This window comes from Heloderma suspectum, chromosome 17 (genome assembly GCF_057233095.1).
Source record: "Heloderma suspectum isolate Gila_16-S chromosome 17, 16-S_ref, whole genome shotgun sequence".
Taxonomy (NCBI): domain Eukaryota; kingdom Metazoa; phylum Chordata; class Lepidosauria; order Squamata; family Helodermatidae; genus Heloderma; species Heloderma suspectum.
The window spans coordinates 2,990,208-3,013,421 of NC_139474.1; the positions used below are offsets into that span (position 1 = coordinate 2,990,208).

The 23,214-nt window shown below is 46.8% G+C and overlaps 1 protein-coding gene across 7 annotated transcripts in view; it reads right to left on the bottom strand.

Moving 5' to 3' along the window:
* Positions 1-23,214, bottom strand: part of PIAS3 (protein inhibitor of activated STAT 3) — a 145,851-nt gene that overhangs the window by 104,879 nt on the left and 17,758 nt on the right. For all 7 annotated transcript variants that reach the window (XM_084824667.1, XM_084824666.1, XM_084824663.1 and 4 more), the window contains 10 exons: positions 18,865-18,949; positions 16,429-16,479; positions 14,899-14,989; positions 13,759-13,893; positions 10,801-10,906; positions 9,596-9,669; positions 6,709-6,869; positions 5,264-5,400; positions 2,757-2,925; positions 1,649-1,779 (listed from right to left, as the gene is read on the bottom strand). In XM_084824667.1, the coding sequence (XP_084680793.1) occupies positions 1,649-1,779; positions 2,757-2,925; positions 5,264-5,400; positions 6,709-6,869; positions 9,596-9,669; positions 10,801-10,906; positions 13,759-13,893; positions 14,899-14,989; positions 16,429-16,479; positions 18,865-18,949 (1,140 nt within the window). The remainder of the gene's footprint in view (positions 1-1,648; positions 1,780-2,756; positions 2,926-5,263; positions 5,401-6,708; positions 6,870-9,595; positions 9,670-10,800; positions 10,907-13,758; positions 13,894-14,898; positions 14,990-16,428; positions 16,480-18,864; positions 18,950-23,214) is intronic.

Sequence of the window (23,214 nt, forward strand, 5' to 3'; positions counted from 1 at the left end):
TCTCTGGATTGGGTTTGGGTGGGCATGAAGCTGGCAATGTCGATTTCATCTCTCCTACACTTTTATACCATGGTTCTGGCTTGGGGGGGGGGTGTCCATTTGACCAGCACTGCACATATTGCCCTCCCTCTCTGTTCACAGACAGATCTGTTCTGTTGCCCACAGAACTGTCCCTGCTCACAACGTTTCAGGACGGGGCTTAAGATCTTTATCGCCAAAGCTGAAAACACACAGAGAATATTTTAAAAGCCCCAGTCGCTAGGACCTGCCCTTGGCATTCATGAAAGAGGGCAGAGAGAAGCGACTCTGAACATGAATGGAGGCCTTCCGCTCCCCCCAGGTAAGCACACGCCTCTTCCAGGCCCTACTACCCCTGGTGGCCTTCGGGGCTGAAGTGGAATTCCCAATGAGAATCCACAAGATCCCCAATGGCCCTGAGGTCTACAAGAACTGGGGCTGAGAGCTGAACCGCACTACTGTCCCCCTCCCTCATTTGTGGCAGAACTTTGACCGTCTGCCTTTGGGGCCTGTGCCTTCTTTGCCTTTCAGGCTCTGCCTTCTCCTCTCCTCTGGTCTTGCCAACACAACTCATTTGGATACAGCACGGGCAACGCTCACAAAGTGGCAGGCTTATCGATGTGATGGGACAGGGAGGAAGGGATCCTCGCAGGACTGGAGGCAGCTCACTTAATATCCATTGAGCGTAAGGCCGTGTACTCAGCCGATTCTGCGAGCGACCCTTGTTAAGACCTGCAGAGCCGGGTACTGTCCACAGCATCCGGAGAACTGCTGCTCGCTCGCTCTCCTTTAAAAAAAATTCTATTCCTTAAGGTTTTGAAATAGGCCAGGAATGGGGCAAGGAAGGCCTGCTGAAATCCCAGCTTGAGAAGAAGGGATGGGGAAGCTAACGGTGCCTCCTTCCCATGCCTTCACAGAAGCAGAACAACACTCGGAAAAGAGGGCGTTTGCAGATGAGCGTACACTCCTGACGTTTGAACAAGGGGCCAATGTTCATGTTGCATTTTTGTGCAAGCGCCGTGTGCTACTCTGCAGCTCCTTGCTTCCTTGGAGGGTCACCAAACCCTGGAGTTTAATTCATCTCCCTCCAGCCCCTGTCAGCTCTCTTTCTCTGCGGGGTTTTCTCAAGCGCATCGTTTAAGGCGCAACCCTATGAATGTTTAGACAGAAAAAGAGTCCTCCAACGCCCAGCACTCCCCAGCCAGCCATGCTGGGCATTGTAGGACTCTTTTTCTGTCTAAACATGCATAGGGTTGCGCCCTTAGAGGTGGTCTACACCAGGCTAAGCAGGCTCAACGAGAGTTATGCTGGGCCTCAGCGTAGGGTTGCCAGCAACCTCTCAAGCCCACGGCTGGATCTGATAAACTGGTGGCATTTCCCCTACATCGACTTCTGCAATTTGCCTGTAAGTCCACCCTTTCCTTCACACCAGTCGCTATTTCATTGGCAACTCACTCAAGAACCCTCCTGGGCAGCCAAGAAAGCGGGACATGCAGGCTGGCCTAGTAACTCTGGTGAACAGCCCGTGTGAGTGTGTGTGAAATAGTATCTCATGTAGAATCAAGACTCCTTTTGGTATGTTAAGGAAGATCAAAGCCACTGTCTAGCTGAATAACACCGGCCAAAGTACCTTGGATGTCTGAGGAGACCTGGTAAGAATGGTAGTCAGGCATCGGGAGGTTGGAGAGGTAGTCATTGCCCACAGCTGCCATTGAAGGGCTCCGCAGCACCGAGGAGGGCTGATGGTCGGCACTTAAGACCCTGAAATGAGAACAAAAAGGTCACCAGGCTTGGCAAAGGTACTCAGCTCTTGTGGATGTTTCCAAATAAGAAGCTCTTCCAGCAGGAACCTACCCGTACACACAAAGCAAAATGATTTTAAGAAAACTTATGAAGTGCAAGATTAGAACGGAGCTATTGTTAAATAGATTTTAATAAAATCAGATAAAATAACAAATCTGTAATACAAAGTGTAAAAAGTAGTTATAAAAATTAATTATGTAACAAACCATGTAACATTTTATAACTCATTTTTAAAAAATATCGAATTACATTTTTATAACTACCTTTTCACTTTGTATTACAGATTTGTTATTTTATCCAATTTTATTAAAATATACTTAATGGTAGCTCCATCCTAATCTTGCACTTCATAAATGTTCTTAAACCCATTTTGCTTTGTGTGTTGATTTTGGTTTAAGATAAGACCTTTATTAATTTTTGTTGTTATTTTTGGTACCTATCCATATACTACAATCATCATCTGAGGCCCTCCTCTGAGGGAGGTTCAGAGGGCGGCAACTAGGGGGAGGGGGCCTTCTTGGTGGTGTCCCCCCAACTGCGGAACACTCTCCCCACTGAGGTCTGCCTGGCACCAACATTGTCATCTTTTTGGCACCAGGTCAAGACAGGCATTTGGAGCCATAAGATAGATTTTTATGCACCAGTTGTCTGTACTGATATTTTAGTTGATTTTTTGGTATTTTGAATGGAAATTGTTTTTAGCTATTTTATATTCTGAATGTTTTAATACTTCTGTTGTATGTCGTCTTGAGTCTTTTATTATTTTTTTTAAGAGAAAGGTGACTAAGAAATGCAATAAATACTAATAAAAACTGAACTATGCAGCGGATAGGGAGGAGATGGTCAAGGACGCTGCCTTGAGAGGATTCCACCCTTCAAGGCAGCTTAAAAGTAATTTTAAATACATACATAAATGAAAGGAAGCCACCCCCTACCCCTTAGGTCCCGCTGCGGATGGGATGGCTGCAGTGGTGACGGGGCAGTGCTTTTTGGCGGGGGGCTCATCCTCGTCCGAAGAGCTGTCTAGTGTGAGGTCGATGACTTCCACTTTCTTCTTGCTTTCGGCCAGCGGCTTCCCGTCAGTGCCCACTGTGTACAGAGAAGCTGCAAAGAAGGAAAAGAGCAGCTGGTCAGGGCACACCAAGGTCTTCCATGCCAAGGGTAGACAGCAGGAGCCCCAGCTCTGAAATTCGGTGGCAGAAAGCTTAGACCAGAGAGAGGGACATTCTTCCACATGCAATATGGAACTTGTTGCCAGAAGGAGCAGGAATGGCCATTAACAAAGACAAATTCGAGGAGGAGCAGAACTATCCAAGGTTATTAGCCATAACAGCTAAATGGAGCATCTATGTACCTGCCTCTGAATACCAGATGCTGGAGAGAAATGGGGGTGGGGGGTTGCTGCTTTCTTCCTGTCCTGCTTGTGAATTTCCCACCGGGGCATGGGGATGGGCACTCTGGAAACAGAACGCAAGACCACAGCTGGATCTGTCAAGGCCCTTCAAAGCTTCATAGATTCCTTCAGAATAGCGGTGGCAAGTTCCAGCCCTCCAGCTGTTTTGGCCTACAGCTCCCATCAACCCTAGTGTCGCTAATGGTGAGGGATGACATTTGTAGCCCAAAACATCCAGAGGGCCACAAGTTGCTCAGCCCTGCTTTAGAAGGCTTCAACTGAGAGCTGAAGGCCATCACTCCTCCCTAATTATGCAGGTGGAAGTCGGGTTTTATTATTTATTAAACTGCATTTCTGCCCCTAAAGGCACCCATTGCAAGCTACATCGAAAAGCCATTCAGCAAAATAAATAGCCCCATCGCTCTAAAAACTCACAGACACATGCCAACTACATTAAAAGAGCTGGGGCTGTTTGCTTTTTAAGTGACATCACTCTGCACCTGAAGCCCACCAGTGAGGCAGATTGATGGACTCCATCTGGTTCTAAATTTGCAGGAAGCCCCACAACGGTCTCATGTCATATAAAGGACCCTTTCGACCACTGCAGGGTACCAATCCTGTCCCTGATTGAGAGATGTGTGCATGCTTGTGGAGAGAGCAAGAGGCAGACAGAGACACTCTGGATATCTACTTGATGTGGAAATGCAGCAAGGGTGAGTTCACAAGTCACGCAAAGCCACCCTGAGAATAAGTCACCATGGGATGGTTGTTTGCTTGGACAGATGACTGGGTGCTCCATGGCTTGCCGTGGCTTCCTCACCCCCCTCAGTCCTCCCAGCATGTATCCCAGGAGCCTTTGCGGCAAAACTCCCCATTTCCTCTGTCCCTACATCAGCACCCTTTCTGCAATTGGTCCGCTGAGGCTGCTGGCTACCGAGGGAAACTCCCCCACATCCCACATCAGATCACCAAACGGAATTAATTTTCAATGTCCTTATGAATGCAGTAAGGCATCCAAAAACTTTTTTTTTAAAAAAGGTCTTGTGCAAGTGCGCCTGTCTATTTAGTCCAGCATACCGATATCCCTCTCTTGTCAATGTCCTTCTCAATTTCATCCTCCGCTTGGGAGCTTGCCTTGCTAGCAAACACCGTAATATTACACCTGCCCGAAAAACTTTCTCCTGCAGCTGCCAGCTGCTTTCACCCCCCACCTTCATGCTTGTCACTTTCTCCACTGGTCTCAGTTGTTAGCTGCCAGATATGGGTTAATTTCAAGGCCAAGGAGAGAGTGAGGGGGCTCGGTAAATGTCAAGAAATTAATTTTCCTTCCGCGTCTCAGCAACCTGTAAAGTTCCACTCCGCGAGGCTGAGCCTGCACTTACTCGCTGGGCTGAGAGAGATCCCATACCATCCAGGGCTTCAAGGCTGCTGCAGCACTCTCACCAACTGGCCTGAGTTCAGCTGAGTGTCTGCGGGAACTTTCTGCCCCGTCACCCAGAAAGCCTGAGAAGACTGATTCGGTTAGCTTGTGATTGGCTAATAAGAATCACTGGGCAGCCAATGGGAGTCCTCTGTTTTAAGCAGCCGCTCTTCCTTTCCCACCAAGCTCCTTCCCTCTTGTGAAAGGCCAGAGAGCCTTCCCTCAGCCAACCTGGCCTCACCTGCCTTGCCTTGCTCCCTGTCCCTGTCTGACTGGACTCTGTACCAGCCTGTGAGTATATACTGTGAGTATACCATTGCTGGCGTCTGGCCATTGGTCATTAGCCCAGGACCATCTCTCCCGACCAGCAGTGTGAAATAGCAGAGGCCTTTTTTGGCCCCGCTCCCAAGCTTCTCCGTTGAGACCCCAGGGATCGAACCTGGGACCTCCTGCGTGCAACGCCGGCACCCTGCCACTGAGCTACATCTCTTCTCAAAGGTGGATTGGAAACCCTCTAGACCCAGGGAGAACAGCACCCCTTCCCCGATTCTGTACTGCACCTGGCACGCCACTGGAGCCCCTGACCCCCCCATCAGCCGCAGGAGTGCCACGTGCGAAACGTCTCCTACCTTCCAGCCCATTGTAAGCAGACGGCTGGCAAACTTCCTGGTTCTCCTTCTTGGGCTTCATGGGGCACCAGGACCCATCCTCCATGAACTGGATCTCGTCACAGTCTGTGACGGAGTTGAGGATCTCCATAAACAACCTGTTCAGCGGGAGCAGGGGACGACACAAGAACACAGGAGCGGTTCTTCTCAGGGGAGAGCAGCCTAAGGGCAGGGTATCTTGGGGGGAGGTGCACGGTTTGGAACCTCCCTCCCTCCGGAGAACACTTTCCCATTCTGACTTATCGGCTTGAGGGACTTCCCTCCCCCCGCCCCAGTTCGTCTGGGCATTACAGAGGATTCTGGGGCACAAGCTCAATCCACAAGCAGGTCCAGCACCACCGCTCTGCACCCTTGGGCAGTTGCTGAGGCACAAGAGCCCTGGTAGGACCCAGCACACAAGAGTAGCTGGTGACCACCATTTTAGACTGCCTGCCATGACCCAGAGTGCCCAATCTGGCATTTCTCTGGGACACTGATGAAAAGGAAAATGGGGCACCGGGGGGGGGGGGTACAGAGAGTACTCCAAGGCACGGCAGAAAACCCCAAATGGCAGCTGAACTAAGAGAAGACTGCATTTGAAACCTCAGAGTTATGGGAAGCATGCCAGTCTTTCATTTGCATTCTTTGCAGAATTTATCCGGGAACTCCAGCCCACCGTCTTGAGATCCAACCCAGGCATTGCCCATACTAGCTTATGCCAGCCTTCCTCAATCCAGCGTCCTCCAAAGGTGTTGGGCTACAACTCCCATCAGCCCCAGCCACCCTGCCCAGTGATGGGATGGTGGAAGCTGGTAGAACAACCCATCCGGAGGGCACCAGGTTGGGGAAGGGTAGTACACATCAAGGCCCCCCCCCCCCCTTTGGGGGCCTGTGGACTTTTTTTTGACAGTGTCTGGGTGGGAACTGCTGCGATCTCCAAAGCCAGACCAGTGGCTGGGGATGGCGCCGCCATGCCTCGCCTCCTGCCCTGTGGACTGGCCAACCCCAAAGAAATTGCGCAAAGCCGAAGAGGAAGGTGCCAACTGGCTTACACTGCATTGTATCCGTTGCACATGCTGCAGAGCCAGGTTTCTCTGAGCACAGAATTCTGTGCGTGTGAAATCCACACAGCCTTGAAATGCTAGACGACCCCAAGGCAGAAGAGAATGGAGCGGCTCAGCCTCCCCCAACCTGGGGTCCTCTGGAGGTGCTGGGAGTTCAGCTCCTCCCACAATGCCCAACCAGGATGGCCATGGGAGTTGCCGTTCAACACACCTGGGGGGCGCCAGGTTGGGGGAAGCTAGTGTCACTGAGTGCCCACAGCAAGGGAAGAGTGGCTGGGCAGCTGGCCAGATGGGCGGCTAATAAATCAAACAAACAAAGAAACAAACAAGAGGGACCCCGACGCCCACGCCCTGTGGCATTACCCATCAATGATCAAGGCCTCGTAGGGGGCCTTCTTGTCACAGACCGGGCAGGTCCAGGTCGGCTTCTTCTCATTCATCTGAAGGTAAAGTGCAGCGTCAAAACACTGGAGGTGGGTGCAGGTGAACGCTCGACAAGGAACGATCAGCCTCATCTTGCCCAGCTGGAGAGGAAAGGAGGGAGAAAGTGAGTCAGCTGGGAGTGGCGGGGGTGCCCACAGGCACGGTGACTGTCACTTAATCCCCCGTGGCAGGGGTGGGGCATCTTTGCTCGTCAGAATGGGACGCAGTCTATGGGGTGCTGCGCAGTCTACAGGTCACCCCCACGAAATAAAATTTAAAAGTGCCGAAATTGCTGGTCTGCTGCCGAAATTCAGTGGCAGACCACTCCAGAGCATCACAATGGTAAAATTTAGCTGGTTTTCAAGCTAAATTGAATTCTTTGCGCAGTCCATAACAAGCCAAATTTGGCTTTGGGGGCACTCTGCAGCCACTACTGACACCTTTTTTCTTTTCTTTTTAAGTTCCTTCTTTTTTAATTTGGGGGTGGGGGTGCAACAGGAGGCAGCAGTGCTCATTCCCGGCCTATAGAAACATGCTGAGGGGTCATGACATCTCGATCAGCCTTCCGCAACCTGGTACCTGCAGAAGAGTTGGGCTACAACTCCCATCATCCCTAACCATTGCAGGGCACCAGATCAGGGAAGGCTAACTTAGACAGTGAGCCCTTTATAGACAGATAAGGATGGAGTTGCTGCAAGTCACCATTAGCCCATGGAATGGATGGATATTTAAGAAGGGAGTCCTTCATGCTGGGAATACCTGCCCAGAAGTCCTGTGTGGTACCTAGGGACGTCAGAGGAATCTGTTTCGGAGGTAGAGCTTGGCAAGTTTTTGCCAGCTCAGCCCCCCGGACTCCAGCTCACGAATCCCCAAGCTGGCCCAACTAATCGGTTGACACATCAGGCCAGCTTGCAGTTTTCCACTTTTTTTCTTTCTGCAAATTGCACTTTGTGCAAAATCGCGGGTACCAATATTTACGGAAATCGCACAATTTCAGGTACAAATATTTATGAAAATCACAGCCGCAAATAGTGCAATTTGCACAAATTACAGGCATAAATTCCCATAAATATCTGTACCCCTGAATTTACTCAAATCATGAATTAAAAAAAAAAGTCGGCAAAGTTCCCGAGTTTCAGGAACTGACCCATTGCTCGGCTCGCAAATGCACACCAAGTTGCGGGGATGTGTCAAGCCAAAAACGAATAGGATTTCCCAGTGATGGACAGCACTAGTGACACTGCATCCTCTTTCCACCCCGCTCTAAAAATCACCCCTTCTGTGAAGCCTTTGGCTTGTCCCCTTGCATTCCTTGCTGAAACAAAGCCCAAAGGTGCACTGAACTGCCTGGGCATCTTCTTATCTCCCTCCCCTCCCCAGCTCTTGTGCTGTTGAAAGTTAAACTGAACCAAACTTGATGAATCCCAATTAGGTGGTCTGAGGTATGTAATTTAAAGCTACATGGACCAATACTCTAACCTGGTATATGTAGCATTAATCAATCATTAAGCTTATACTAGTTCTGCACACTTCAATCAGTAAGATGAATACAACTAAATCAACCAAAATATCATCACAAATTAAAATTGATGAGGGCATCAAGCAAGTCTCTGAAACTTGGAAAAAATGCTAGATGCTCCTTTCCCCTGCTCAGAGAGGCACTGATCAGAGACCACATTCAGTGCGGGGGCTTAAGTTTTCCACAACACACCAGTGTGCTCTGGTGTATATTTGGAAATCACATTGAATAGATACATGCAAAGAGAAAATCCTTGTAGAAATAAATGGAATAAAAGATGTAATAAGTGATCGGTGGGAGATTCAGGACAGGTAAAAGGAAGGACTTCTTCACACAGTGCATAGTTAAAGTATGGAATTTGCAACCACAAGATGTAGTGATGGCCACCCATTTGGATGGCTTTAAATGGGGGTTAGACAAATTCCTGGAGGAGGAGAAGGCTATCAGTGGCTTCTATGTGATGGCTATGTGCTGCCTCCAGTATCAGAGACAATGTGCCTATGTACACCAGTTGCTGGGGAACATGGGCAGGAGGGTACTGTTGCACTCCTGTCCTGCTTGTGAGTTTCCCACAAGCAGTTGTTTGGCCTGTGAACAGAATGTTGGACTAGATGGACCCTTGATCTGATCCAGCATAGCAATTCTTATGTTCTCTATAGCAGGGGTGGGGAACCTCAGACCCAGGGGCCAAATTTGGCCCTCCAGAGTTCCCCAGAAGGCCATGCCTTCTTCCCCCAGCTGTTGTGCAGATTTTCCCCCATTCTAAAAGGCTGAAATGCTTCTCCTAAGGCTAAGTAACTGGCAGTAAACTTCAAACCCCATCAGCCCTAGCAAACTTGGCCAATAATCAGGAATGCTGGAAGTTGTAGCCCAAAACATCTGGAGGGCACCAGGTCAGGGAAGGTGGAGCTACACTTTTCTCAATGGCACCTATCAGGAGAAGGAAAATGCTGAATCTGCCAAGAACTGAACGGGATTTTTTGATTGGAAGCTGGAATCAATTATCGTTGGTTACGCTTACAGCATTGCCAAGATCAATGCAGAAATATCAAATGGTTTTACATACTTGGGGAAAAAGCAACTTTGTACATTAATGAGCAAAGAGCAGACTACGAATACATAGTTATGACTTTGTGGTGGAAAGCTAGCTCCTTGTAAATAGTGCTTTTGTACAGAATGAGTCTTATACTTTAGGCAAGTGTGTAATTTTCTTACAGTTCTCCATGGAATTAATAAAAGACAAAAAGAAAATTGGATGGCTTCACACTAAAGAAGAGACGAATGAAGCAAGCCAAGCTACAGACATACCGGGCACATGAGAGAAACTCGTAAACTTGTCGTCGCTATCTCACTGTCAGGATCGGCTGTCAATTTTTCTTTGACTGAAGGGGGAAGGGGAAAAAAAGCTCTCTCAGGATTAGGAAAACACACTGGGGGAGAGGTCACAGCCCAGGGGTAGAGCACGTGGCTTACATGCAGAAGGGCCCACGAATCCCCAAGCTGGCCCAATCAATTCCCAGCATCTATGGTTGCATGTATTTTGTGGCAGAAGATACTCAGAAGATGTTTTCTCTGCTCTATATCTTGAAAAGATATGTCCATTCAAAAGAGTCAATACTGGGCTACATGGACCACGGGTCAGACTCAGGTGAAGACAACTTCATATGGTCACCTGAAAGATCGTCTCCCCTTACAGACCTGTTAAACCACTATAACCTTCAGGGGAGGCCTTGCTATCCATGACACATCCTGGAGAGTCCCATCTGGCAGCAACACAGCAAGGAGCCTTCTCTGTGGTGGCCCCCACCTGCTGGAATGACCTCCCTTCTGCGAAAGAGGCATTGACGATCATCTGCTCCTCGATGATTATTAAAAACTTACTTGTTTACCCTGGATTTTCCCAACCACTAACTACTCTAAATGTTGTTGTGCTTTTATCATGATGCATTGTTTTATAATTTGCTGTAAACCACTTTGGGATTTTTAAAATGGGAAGCAGGATATTAATATTTTAAATAAAATAAATATACTACACATATTTCATGTCCTGGTAGGCCCTGATCCAGAGTAAAAGCCCTGCTGCCATTTGATTTGTTGTTAAGGCCTTTTTTAAAAGAGAAGTAAAAAGAGATATAATCAGTGAGAGCACAGTGGTTAAGTCAGGATTACTCAATTATCCTCATTTGCTGGGCACAAACTCTGGCTTGTTTGGGAGCAACAAACCAGGTTTCCACTCTCTCAAGATGGGGAAAATCATGTTTGCCCATTCCCTGCTACTTTATCTTATACTGTCCTGAAGTGTTTCCCAATCCTCAAAGGCTGCTTTGGGGTGAGGCTGGAAAGACTGCAGTGTATGTGGGGCAGACGGGGCGATATCAGCAAACATTTGCTGCTCTACTAGTAAAAAGCTACCATTAGATACAATCCTAGGATTCTATAAAGCTTACATAGGTTGTTATCAAACACACACTTACACACATCTGGCCAGATATGGACAAAGAGTTCAAACTCACTCAAGGCTCGTGAATGATCCGGGTTTCGGATTCCCTTGGCCCTCAGTTTCTGTAGCAATGTCACTGACGTCAACTGTTTCACCAAGTAAACAGACAGGGAGTAATTCTAGGGAGAAGGAAACCAATATTTACCGTTGTGCAGAGGAATAAATATATTCATTTTTAACAGTAATGAATATTTAATCATGGGTTAACTCATGATTTACTGCCACTATGTGCAAACCAGGTCACAGTAGCTAAAATTACAGTAGGCAGGAGTGGGTTTTTGCCTGACCCAATTCCAACTATGAAAGGAGTTAAACAGGGGTGTTCTAGCACTCCTTTTTAATATAGAGATTTTAAAATCAGCTTTTTATTTTAAGTTTCAACAAAACAAAACAAAACCAAGAAAAAATAGACAAAGAAAAGGAAGAAAAATCACTAATATAACCACATGTTTTAAAGGTCTCAGTTTCAGTATTACAACATTCTAAAAAGAAACAAGAAAAATTTTTATATATAAACTTCAATAAAAGCAGAACAAATCTCTGAATCTAAGTCCATTCACAAGTTTCAAAATAGTACTTTGAATATTACTAATATTTTAATATAATTACATAGTTTTTAATACATAGATTAACAATTTGATTCCATTGCTCAGTATTAATTTTACTAAAACTAAAATGGCTAAAGAACCACTATATCCTGTAGCGTATTAGCTAATTGGCAATTTCAACGGTGCCCAGATGTTGTTACCTATTTGGGAGTACTTATTTCAAGAGACGTATCTGAAATGATCAAACTAAATTTGAATAAATTGATTAATGAGATCTCATGGGATTTAGATAGATGAGCATCTTTAAAGTTGAGTTTGTGGGTAAGGTAAATACACGCAAGATGAATATTACACCTCGGATTGTGTAGGGGGATTCCTCTATCTATACCTAGCAACTATTTTCAAAAACTCAACGCTCTGTTTTGTAAATGGGGGGGGGGGGTCCTCTCTGTCACAAATATTCTTGCAAAGGATGCAACTTCCAATTAAAGAAGGTGGATTTGGCTTTCTGGATCTTGCTACATATTATCAGGCCTATGTGTTGACCTGTACTAAATTTTGGCCTTTTCCACTTAGATCAAATTTTCCACCTTGGTCAGTTTGGGAATCTTCTTATCTGGATCCTCTCTCTAAATAGATGACATCAGGTTCTTGCCACATTAAAACCGATAGGGTTCCTCCCACAGTGGAGCTGTTAGAGATGTGTGGCGTATAATGTCACATTATACTGATGTGACATTAAGCTGATGTGACATTTACCTTGGATCAACTAGTGAGTGTTGATTATGAGTTTTTGTCATTCTTGGCTTTGGATGCAAAATACGATTTGCCTGCTACAGCTGAATGGCAATACCTGCAATTGCAACCTTTGTTAGAATCTAGGTTTGGCCATTTTTGCAGCTTCAGAGTCTCGTTTGCTATTGGAAGCACTTATTGAGGCTGATCAGTTACTGACCCACAATCCAGGCTTATAAATACTTATTATTGGTTAATTTAAAAGGATACACAGGGTCTTAAGCAGGAATGGAATAGTGAACTGGACTGTCCCATTTTGCCTAATCAATGGATCCCCTGTTTAGTGTATCTGAAGCGTCTATGGATCTCAGGTTATGCATTCTTCAGCAAAAACTCTTGTTCCGTGTCTATTGGATGCTGCAACGTCTCTTTAATAAGGGTTTGCCTAAGTCGGGTAATTGCTGGAGGTGTAATACAGCAAATGCTTCTTTTAACCATATGTGTTGACAATGTCCAATAGTTGGCTCTTTTTGAGAGGAAGTTATTATACGGATAAACCTTTTATTGGAACACGAAAACTGATGTACATGGCCTCTTAAGTTATCTACCTGCTTCCTGAAAGTTAACACACGGTCAGTGCAAACGGATTCTCCACGGCCTTCTGGCAGCTAAAAGACCAATATTACAAAATTGGATGGATCCATGCACACTTCCTATAATGCAATGGATTGAGGACCTAACCACTCTTTCAACATTTGAATGGGTGATATACAGATGCCACTTGCAAATGGACACATAGGGATATTTGGTCTGCTTCTGCTGAAGTTTATGTATAATTCTTAGAAAACTGTATGTTCCTATCTATCTATCTATCTCTCCATCCATCCACACACACACACACACACACTTCATATGTATGTACTGAAACTGAAATATTCAAATCTATGTAGCTACAGTTTTTCTTTTCCTCTTTTTTGTTTTGTTAAAATTTGACAATGCAAAGTTAATTAAAAATACAAATATTTTATTTATTTTTATTTATTTTGTAAATAAAAATACATGGTATATAAATACAGGAAGTGGTATATAAATCTATTAAAGAAATAACAATGAATTAAAACAAACAAAGCACGGCGCACCCTCCCTTAAGATGTTTGCCTAGGAACCAGTTTTGGGTCACAGCTAAAAGCTCTTGCGTTTGTTTGCTCAAGCTTTTATCAGAATATAATCTTGTGGCCTATTGCACACATGCTGTTCTGCTGCCGATTTCAGCTGTTTTAATTGCTCTGCATTTTAGTCTTGTACCGTTTTCAGTCTGTTGCAAGTCACCTTGGGGATCATGTGATCGGAATACAGGGGTATAAATCTCTATTTATACCTCCATGTTTAACATAAATAAATAACATGTTATTGATTTAACTTATTTAACATAAATAATAAATAAGTGGTGTGTTATAAAAATATAACAAGGGGCCAACATGATGCAATGCAATGGAGAGGAAGCTGGGCTTGGATGTGGGAGATCAGGATTCAGACTAAAACAAAACTCACTGGGTATGCAGATATGCATGCATAAGATGTCTGCCTGTGCGCGCGCACACACACAGCGCCTCTCTAGGATGGGAAAGCAAGCAGAATAATTCCACTCAAATGGAAGGGAGAGAACATAACCACAGAGCTCCTCTTACCCTGCCAAACTCGGAGGACCAGTTTACGACTATTGTATTGGGGACGGTTGCCGAAAGCCGCACCAAAGGGGTGATATTGATGGGTCGACTCGGTCGCTTGGGCTCTGCGCCGTTTTTCGTGGGGGGAAGATAACCCTGCAGAGGCAGAAGAGAACATCTGAGGTCAAGCCCATTGGTCAGCCATACCGGGAATCAAGAGTAGGGTTGCCATAAACTGACAGCCTATTATTTGACCGCAATCAAATACAGTCAAATGTTCCATGAACCCAAGAATGCCAATGTGCAAGCGGCAGCTGACCCTTCTTATCATTATGGTGTCATTTGTTAGCAAGGGCAGCTTTCTCCCTGGCCCTGCAGCAGTCTGGGGCAAACATAGGAGCATTGTCAAGGTTCTCCTACTGCCCCCTCTGCTCTAAGTGCAGGAGTCTCTAGGCAGGAACACAAGCAGGTCAAATGAAATAACCAAAGAGAAGAACGGTGCAGTAAATATTTCACATTTATATAAGCTTTACCTAACATTGCAAAAGTTGTAATAATTCCTTACAATTCTGTTTCACAACAATAGTTACACAATCTGATTTTTTTTAACAAACTGGCCATAAAAACATTTTAAACATATTTTAAATGCTTTAAAAAATAGTTGAGTAAATTTGACAATATTTGACCACCCAATTCCACAGCCCTATCCAGAGGAAAGACCCCTCAAGGAAGAGAAGAACACAGACTATCTAAAGGCCAAGATTAAACATATGAAGCTACTTATTATTACTATTATTAATTTAGACCAGGGCTGGGCAGCTGGTGGCTCTCCAGATGTTTTGGCCTACAACCCCCATCAGCCCTCACCATTAACTATGCTGGGTAGGGCCAATGGGAGTTGTGGCCTCCAGATGTTTTGGCCTACAAGCTGCTCACCCCTGAATTAGACCATTGGTCCATCTAGTACAGGATAATCTCTCCAGGGTCTCAGGCAGAGGTTCTGATCTGTTCTTTTAAAAAAGAACAAGCGGTGGGGGAGCTGTAGATGCTGCCAGGGATTGTACTTGGGATCTTCTGTGTGGAAAGGTGAGCTACGGACCCTCCCAATTGAACCATTCCATTTTAATCAAGGGACTGGGGGTGGGGGAAGGCCTTACTCACCGGAAGAGGGCAGAGCTTTCCATTGATTTTGACGAATAAATTGGGAGGAAAATAGTCCTCTTGCGGGCAGCTGGTTTCACACAAACAAAACCTGCAGAGCCATAAAAGAGAAACCACAAGGTTAAGGGGAAGGTGCCACATGCAAAAATTGCAACGGGAAAGCAATCCTATGGTCCTAGACAGTATCTGGGGGCCATAGGATAGTTCGGATTCCTGGATCCGAGGTCAGAGTCAGAGCCCAGGAGTTCAAGCTCCCCGCCCCCCCAGAGAACCGTGCTGACTGCCTCTTCGAGGTCACAAGTGCAACCTTGGAGGGAAGGTAAAGGGGGCATTCCTGTTGGCAGGGCGGGGAGGCCGCTATACAAGGAATCCCCCGGCCTCCCCAGCCTCCCTCCCTCCCCCTCCCCGATGCCTCAGCTAGACGGTCGAAAAAGCCTGTCCAGCTGAAATGCAGCGCGGGAGGAGGATGGGGGCCAAGATCACTCTGCATTTCCTCCCACTCTGCACCGGATGGCAATAGGCCTCCGAGTTCCTCATAGGGTTACGCCCTAAAGCTTTCTTTTAGAGGAGGGGGTGTTTTTCCAGGTCAGATTCCTTATCAAGACAGATGGATAGAAGAAAGGATATGCAGGCAAGGAACCCTAAGGAACAGTTTCAGGTGTCTTGTGAGGCAGGTCTTCCGCACAAAGGACACCCCACATTTTGCTCATTTGCAATCAATTACAATAATGGGGGTAGGGGAGGAAGCTGTTTAGTAACAGAATGTGGCTGATCGGTGCAGCTGATGCTGGAGGGAAAAACATCCATGCCGTGCTGTTGGTGGGGACTTTTTGTGGCCTACCAGAGAGGCAGAAGGAGCTTGGTCTGGGGAGAATGAGGGAAAGAAAAGGTTCCTCCTGTGTAAACACCGAGTCATTGCTGACCCCTAGAGCGACGCCTGCTCGCGCTGGCGTTTTCTTGGCAGACTGTAGCGGGGCGGTTTGCCCTTGCCTTCCCCAGGTGCAAGCTATTACTCTCACGAACTACACTACACTCTGCATGCTTCAAACTATTTCCAAGAATACTGACCCCTTCGCCTAGAACACATCGCAGCCCTTATTGGGATACGCTGACCAACATTTTTGAGCATCTTCTTGGGAGTCATAGGGACTGGAAACATGCTTGTGCTTTATAGAACTTAAGTGCCACTGTGAGAACAGCAGGCACTAGCATTTCAGTTCTATAAAGGCCAGTTTGTGCTGTTTTGCCCCCACAACCCCACTACCAACTGCCTTCAGGCACAAGCGCCTACAAGGAGAACCCTCACACGAGATCCAGTTTGGCCCATGGATACATGCTAGCAGCCACTCAGCGGCTGGGGAAAAAATGCGGTCACAGTCACAGAAATGGTTGCCTTCTACATCTGTGCCACTTCACAAGCTACGCTTCTTCTTGCGAGCGCAAAGCCAAGGAAGGGGCCCGACTGTTCACGTAGAGATGTACTTTTCTGCTCTTGAAAGCATGGAAAAATAGCAGTTAGGCACTTCTTACCTCAACTGTACCTGTACGGTGTAATCGCATTTGGCACCAGGTAAGATATCACTGGAAAAAGGAGGGGGAAAGGCTTAAGTTTGGCAGCACAGCCAACCTACTTAGAAATACTATTTTTATATAATGATACATAGATTTAAGCACCCACACGCACACCAGCCACACCGGGTGAGCTGCTGAGACATCACATAATACTATGGCAAGTCCAGCAGCAAAGGGGGAAGGGTCAGCCACAGAATGCTGCTGCAAAAACAGCTGCTCCAAGGGAAACGGAGATTTGACGTGCACAGGGATGGGGAAGAATCTTACTTTTCTTTGGCTTTTATCCTGGAACCCTAGGGTCAGCCTACAGTTACAGAATTAAGCTTAATAAAATTAAAAACAGAAATAAAGTAACAGTGAGTACTGAACGACAAAAGCCAGTTTTAAAAAAGCAATTGTGCCAAGTCCACCTTCCCGATTCTTGTGCCCTCCAGATGTTTTGGACTACAGCTCCCAGCATGCCTGACCATGGGCCATGCTGGCTAGGGCTGATGGGATTTTACTACTACTACTACTACTACCACCATTACCACTACCACTATTATTATTTTCTATACTGCCCCATAGCCAAAGCTCTCTGGGCGGTTTAAAACAATTCATAAAAAATACAACAACAGCGTTACAAAATACAACATTATGATAAAAACAGTCTAAAAATTTTTAATGTACAAAATTTAAAACAATTTAAACAGCTAAAAACAATTTCAGTAAACAATTTTTTAATAATAGACCTGTTCAAGAAAGCAGATATAAATGCCCCATTATATGCTATTAAATGCCTGGGAGTAGAGGGCAGTCTTAACCCGGTGCCCAAAAGATGACAGTGCTGGTGCCAGGCAGGCCTCAGTGGGGAGCTCACAGTCAGGGGGCCACCACTGAGAAGGCCCTCTCCCTTGCTGTCACCTTCCAAGACTCCCTTGGAGGTAGCACTTGTAGGAAACTGATTGTTAGAGGTGAAGTACAAAACAGCTGGAAGGCTCCAGGCTGGGATAAGTAAATGGCAGGTTTAATCAGCATCACCACAGAGGGGGTCCTTGCAAGTTTCTGCAGTGAGAAAGATGGAGTTGTTGGCAGCCCCAGGCCTAAAACTTTGCCACTGATATTTGCTCATGTTCCTGTTCAGAGATGCCTGCAGCCACAGTTAGTAACTAGTGGGAGAAGCTTGGCTATGCTCATTGCTTTGCAATGACCAGTGCAGGGTTAGGTAACCTGCACTGGCTAAGTAATGACACTGTAATTAAATTTTTAAAATGGAAGCTGCTTCCTTCAATATGCAGTGGCGCTCTTTGCTGCATGGAATATTTGACCACAGTCAAATCAAAGGCTGTTAATTAACAATATTTAACTGGAGTGCTATTATTTAATTAATTTAAGAGATTTTTTTAAAACTTGCCTTTCAGGGAGCACTTCCCTCACAAGGCAGCTTACAATACTACAAAAACATGAACATACAATTGCAATTAAACACAGACACAGGCACACATCCGTAGCAGTGGCTAATGATTTTTAAGCACCAAATGCAGGCTGGAATAAGTGAGTCTTCTGGGTTCGTTTCTTTTAAAGCCAGCAGTGATGAGGCCATGCGTATCTCCCTAGGCAGAGTTTCAAAGGTGTGGGGCCACCACTGAGAAAGCCCTGTCCCTAAGTACCGGCCAACCTAATGGCTCTTGCTGGTGGGCCAGAGCGTAGGGCCTCGGGCACTGATCTTAACACTTGGGCAGGCTTATAAGGTGTTGGCAGTCCTTCAGATAATGTGATCCTAAACCATTGAGGGCTTTAAAGGCTTTAACCCTAGCGGCTAACTCATCTTACTGCAGCATTACTTTACTCAGAATGTTGCTCTTATGTTATTGGTTCAGTTCAGATACCACACACCACAGTTTGCACTAACCACAGTTTAGAACCGAAACCACAGTTAGCGCTTTCCAACCAGGGTTTCCCAGCTGCTTCTTGGCTTTCGTATTCCATCTTGCTCAGCACTTTGGCCTCAAGGTGCAGTAGCAACGACCCTAACTTTGGTTTTGTCAACTGCAACATTCCATGAAACCAGAGTTAATCCAAACTACTGCAATACATGTTTTCTGATTCTGGTTTGTCAGCTGATCGCTTTAACCTTGGATATCTCACCAAAACAGTTAAGCATGCTTGGCTGTGGTTTCATGTGATGTCTGAACTCAGCCATTGCTTCCACATGGCTTTAGAGCCGGGAGAGGCAATGTGGCACCCTCCAGATTTTTGAGACTACAACTCCCATCAGCCCCAGACAGCACGGCGAATGGACCGAAATGCCAGGAGTTATCATCCAAAACATCTGGAGGGCACCAGGTTGCCTACCCTGCTTTAGAGTTTTGTTTTGTTTTTAGAAAAGCCTAAATAGAACAAGACTCCCCTTACCGAGAAGTGAGGATCTGCTGGACCTGCTGAGGGGTCAGGGCAAAGGTGAAATGAGCCTCCTCGAACCTCTGGCTGTTCACAGAAGCTGCAAAGAGAGAAGGGGCAGAGGCCAAGCGGTAGTCAGACCTTGCGGGATGCCCAACACAAAGGGATGATGCAAGGAAAGGCATGGTGGACCTCCTGCCCCATAACGTCTTGCAGGACAGAGCTGCTTCCTGCCCTTCAGCATCTTCCTGCCTCCATGCTATATCACTGCCGGCAGCAGGGGCGGGGTGGTAATTTCAACTACATATTATGAGGATGAGCTAGAGAGCTCATTTCACCCCTCCATGCCAGAAGCTCCAACTGACTGATCCCCAGGACTGCAGACTCCGGCCTCATCTCATCGCCTAGAGATCCAAGGGCTACCTGGAGGCTGCACCCCGCACCCCCCAAGATAAACATCATACAAAGGGGGAGACCAACCAAGCCCCATACATCAGCCTGAGAAAGAACAGCTGCAGGGAGCTTGTCTCGCTCTTCCTTGCCAGAAAAAACACCTAGAAGAACTTTGAAACTAAGAACTGCAGCCTGAGTTTTGCTCTTTTTCCCTTCTCCCTCCCAATCCCTTTTGTGTCATGCCTTTTAGATAGTACGCCTGAGGGCCAGGGGTGTCTTAATATTAATTTCTGTAAGCTGCTCTGGGACCCTTTTTTAGCTGAAGAGCGAGGGTAAAATGCTGAAATAAATACTTTTTTTTTTTTAAACCACAGAATGTACACTGCCTAGCGTAAAAAGGACCTTCTCCCTTGGACTAGATTCAGAGAGCTTTGGCTATTGGGTGGTATAGAAATTAAATAAATAAATAAATTCTCCACGGCTTCATTCTGACTCTCAAGCCATCATCGCAGTTCTCTCTCCCTCAGCCCAAGAATCTAAAGAATGCGAGGCCTGGGATAGACAGCAACATTCCAGCGCCACCCAGACCCCGCGGGTGTCTTTGCTGGCAGAAGCCTCCAAGACCAACCCAACAGCCATGGCTCAGAGGAGCAACGGCCGTCTAAACACTACTGGAATACAACCAAGGACCCCAGTCCTTGCCTGCTCCTGTTTAAAATGCAACACGGGTGCAACGGAGCAGGCGCGGGATTCCTTTCCTTTTCATTGCCTAGGTTTTTTTTGGGGGGGGGGGATAGAAAGGGGTGGTCTTTTCTCCATTTGTCTGACCACTGGGCAAATATGCTTTAAAGATGGCCCAATGCTCTGTTATACAGAGATTAGTAGATCTAGCGCTACAATATTTGAGAGCAGCAGCTGACCCACCCTGTTCCTCATTATTCTTAAGGAATCCTTCAAAATATGGATGTGTTAGAGCTTCTTATCTGCATACATTAACTGTTTTCAAATACGGGGAGCATTTAGACTAGCACATTTCAATCAGTCGCCCTCTGCATTGTGAAGCAGGAGATGTAATAAGATCCTGGTTAACAAACCTCTGTGGCTGTGCAGAATAATAGAGTCTGTTCCCCCCTTCTTCTTTCCCCATCCCATTTTTCTTGTGTGTTGTGTCTTTTTGGGTTATAAGCCTGCGGGCAGGGACTGTCTTGTATTAATGATTATACCTAAGCTGCTCCGGGAGCCTTTTTGGCTGAGGAGCGGCACATAATTTTATTTATTTATTTATTTATTTATTTATTTCTATACCGCCCAATAGCCGAAGCTCTCTGGGCAGTTCACAAAAACTAAAACCAAACAACACACAATAAAACAATTTAAAATATATAGAACATTAAAACCACAATATAACAATACAACCACAATAAAACCTAGCAGCAGTACAGGAGTTTAAAATACAGATTTAAAACAGCAAAGATAAAAATTTAGAAAGCTAAAATGCCTGGGAAAATAAAAAGGTCTTCACCTGGCGCCGAAAGGAGTACAATGTAGGCGCCAGGCGAACCTCACTAGGGAGCTCATTCCAGAGCCGGGGTGCCACAACAGAAAAAGCCCTCCTCCTAGTAGCCACCCGCCTCACTTCCTTTGGCAGGGGCTCACGGAGAAGGGCTGCTGCTGATGATCTTAAGGTCCGGGCAGGCACATATGGGAGGAGGCGATCCTTCAGGGAACCTGGCCCCAAGCCGTTAAGGGCTTTGAATGTTAACACCAGCACTTTGAATCGGGCCCGGAAATGGACCGGCAGCCAGTGCAGCTGGAAAAGTACTGGCGTAATATGAGCTCGCAGGCCAGTCCCTGTTAACAATCTTGCTGCCCTATTTTGGACCAGCTGAAGTTTCCGGACCGTTTTCAAAGGCAGCCCCACATATAACGCATTGCAGTAATCCAGACGAGAAGTTATCAGAGCATGGATAACTGTAGCTAGGCTATCTCTGTCCAGATAAGGGCGTAGTTGGTATACCAGCCTAAGCTGATAAAAAGTGCTCCGTGCCACTGAGTTCACCTGTGCCTCAAGTGACAGTTCTGGATCCAAGAGCACCCCCAAACTACGAACCTGATCCTTTAGGGGGAGTGCAACCCCCTCCAGAACAGGTTGATTATCACCTAGCCGGGCAGATGAACCACCCACTAACAGTACCTCCGTCTTGTCTGGATTGAGTTTCAGTTTATTGGCCCTCATCCAGTCCATTACCGTGCCCAGGCACTGGTTCAGAACAGCCACTGCCTCACCTGGTTTTGATGAGAAAGAGAGGTAGAGCTGGGTGTCATCCGCATATTGATGGCACCTCAGCCCACACCTCCGGATAACCTCCCCCAGCGGTTTCATGTAGATGTTAAACAGCATGGGGGATAGAATAGAGCCCTGTGGAACCCCATGGCACAATTGCCATGGCACAGAGCAATAATCCCCCAGCACCACCTTCTGGAATCGGCCATCCAAGTAGGAGCGGAACCACTGTAGTGCAGTGCCTCCAACTCCCAACCCAGACAACCTATCCAGAAGGATACCATGGTTGATGGTATCGAAAGCCGCTGAGAGGTCCAGGAGAATCAACAGGGTCGCACTCCCCCTGTCCCTCTCCCGGCAGAGGTCATCCCACAGGGCGACCAAGGCAGTTTCCGTTCCAAAACCAGGCCTGAAGCCCGATTGAAATGGACCTAGATAATCCGTTTCATTCAAGAGTGCCTGGAGCTGTCCTACAACCACCCGCTCAAGCACCTTGCCCAGGAAGGGGATGTTGGCCACTGGCCTATAATTGTTAACATCCTCTGGGTCCAGGTTAGGCTTTTTCAGGAGTGGTCTAATTACTGCCTCTTTTAAAGCGGCAGGCACCACTCCCTCTCTCAAGGAGGAATTTACAACCTCCTGGACCCAGCCGGACAACCCCTCCTTGTTTGATTTAATAAGCCATGAAGGGCAAGGGTCAAGCACACAAGTGGTCGATCGGACTTGGCCAAGCACCATGCCCGCATCCTCAGGCCTCAGTAACTGAAACTCATCCAATAAAACTGGACCAGACGGTGCTCTGAACGCCTCTACCAATGGAACTGCATTAATCGTGGTGTCCAATTCATGACGAATCTGAGCGACTTTATCCTCAAAGCGCTGCGTAAACCCGTCACAGCGTGCTACCGAGGGTTCCACCGTCTCTCTCCCTGGCCCAGAATGTAACAGGCCGCGAACCACTCGGAAAAGCTCCGCCGGGCGACACTGAGAAGATGCAATGCTGGTGGAAAAGAACTGCCTCTTTGCCACCCTCACCGCCACAGAGTAGGCTCGATAGTGGGCTCTTACCTGTGTTCGGTCAGACTCAGCACAAGTTTTCCTCCACCTGCGTTCTAGCCGTCTCCCCTCTTGCTTCATTGCCCTCAGCTCAGGTGTATACCAAGGAGCTGGCCGGGCTCTGCTCAGAGGGAGAGGGCGCTTGGGTGCGATCGTGTCAACCGCCCGAGTCATCTCTGCATTCCACAGAGCGACCTAGGCTTCAACAGGAGCACCAGCCATACCAGCAGGAAAATCCCCCAGAGCCCTCTGGAATCCATCGGAATCCATTAATCTCCGGGGGCGGACCATTTTAATAGGTCCCCCACCCTTGCAGAGGGGAAAGGCCGCCAGAAGTCTAAACCTCAGCAGGAAGTGATCTGACCATGACAAAGGGACAGATGTTAATTCCTCTACTTTCAGATCACCATCCTCCTGCCCAGTCGAGAAAACCAGATCAAGCGTGTGTCCTTTTATATGCGTTGAGCCAATGACATGTTGGGACAGCCCCATGGTTGTCATGGCGGCCATAAATAAATACTTCAAACAAACAAACAAACAAACAAACAAACAAACGTACCTTTATATTGTAATTTATACAGAGATTGTAGGGAGAGGCCAATGCACCTTCTACTGACAAGTTTCCCAGCATG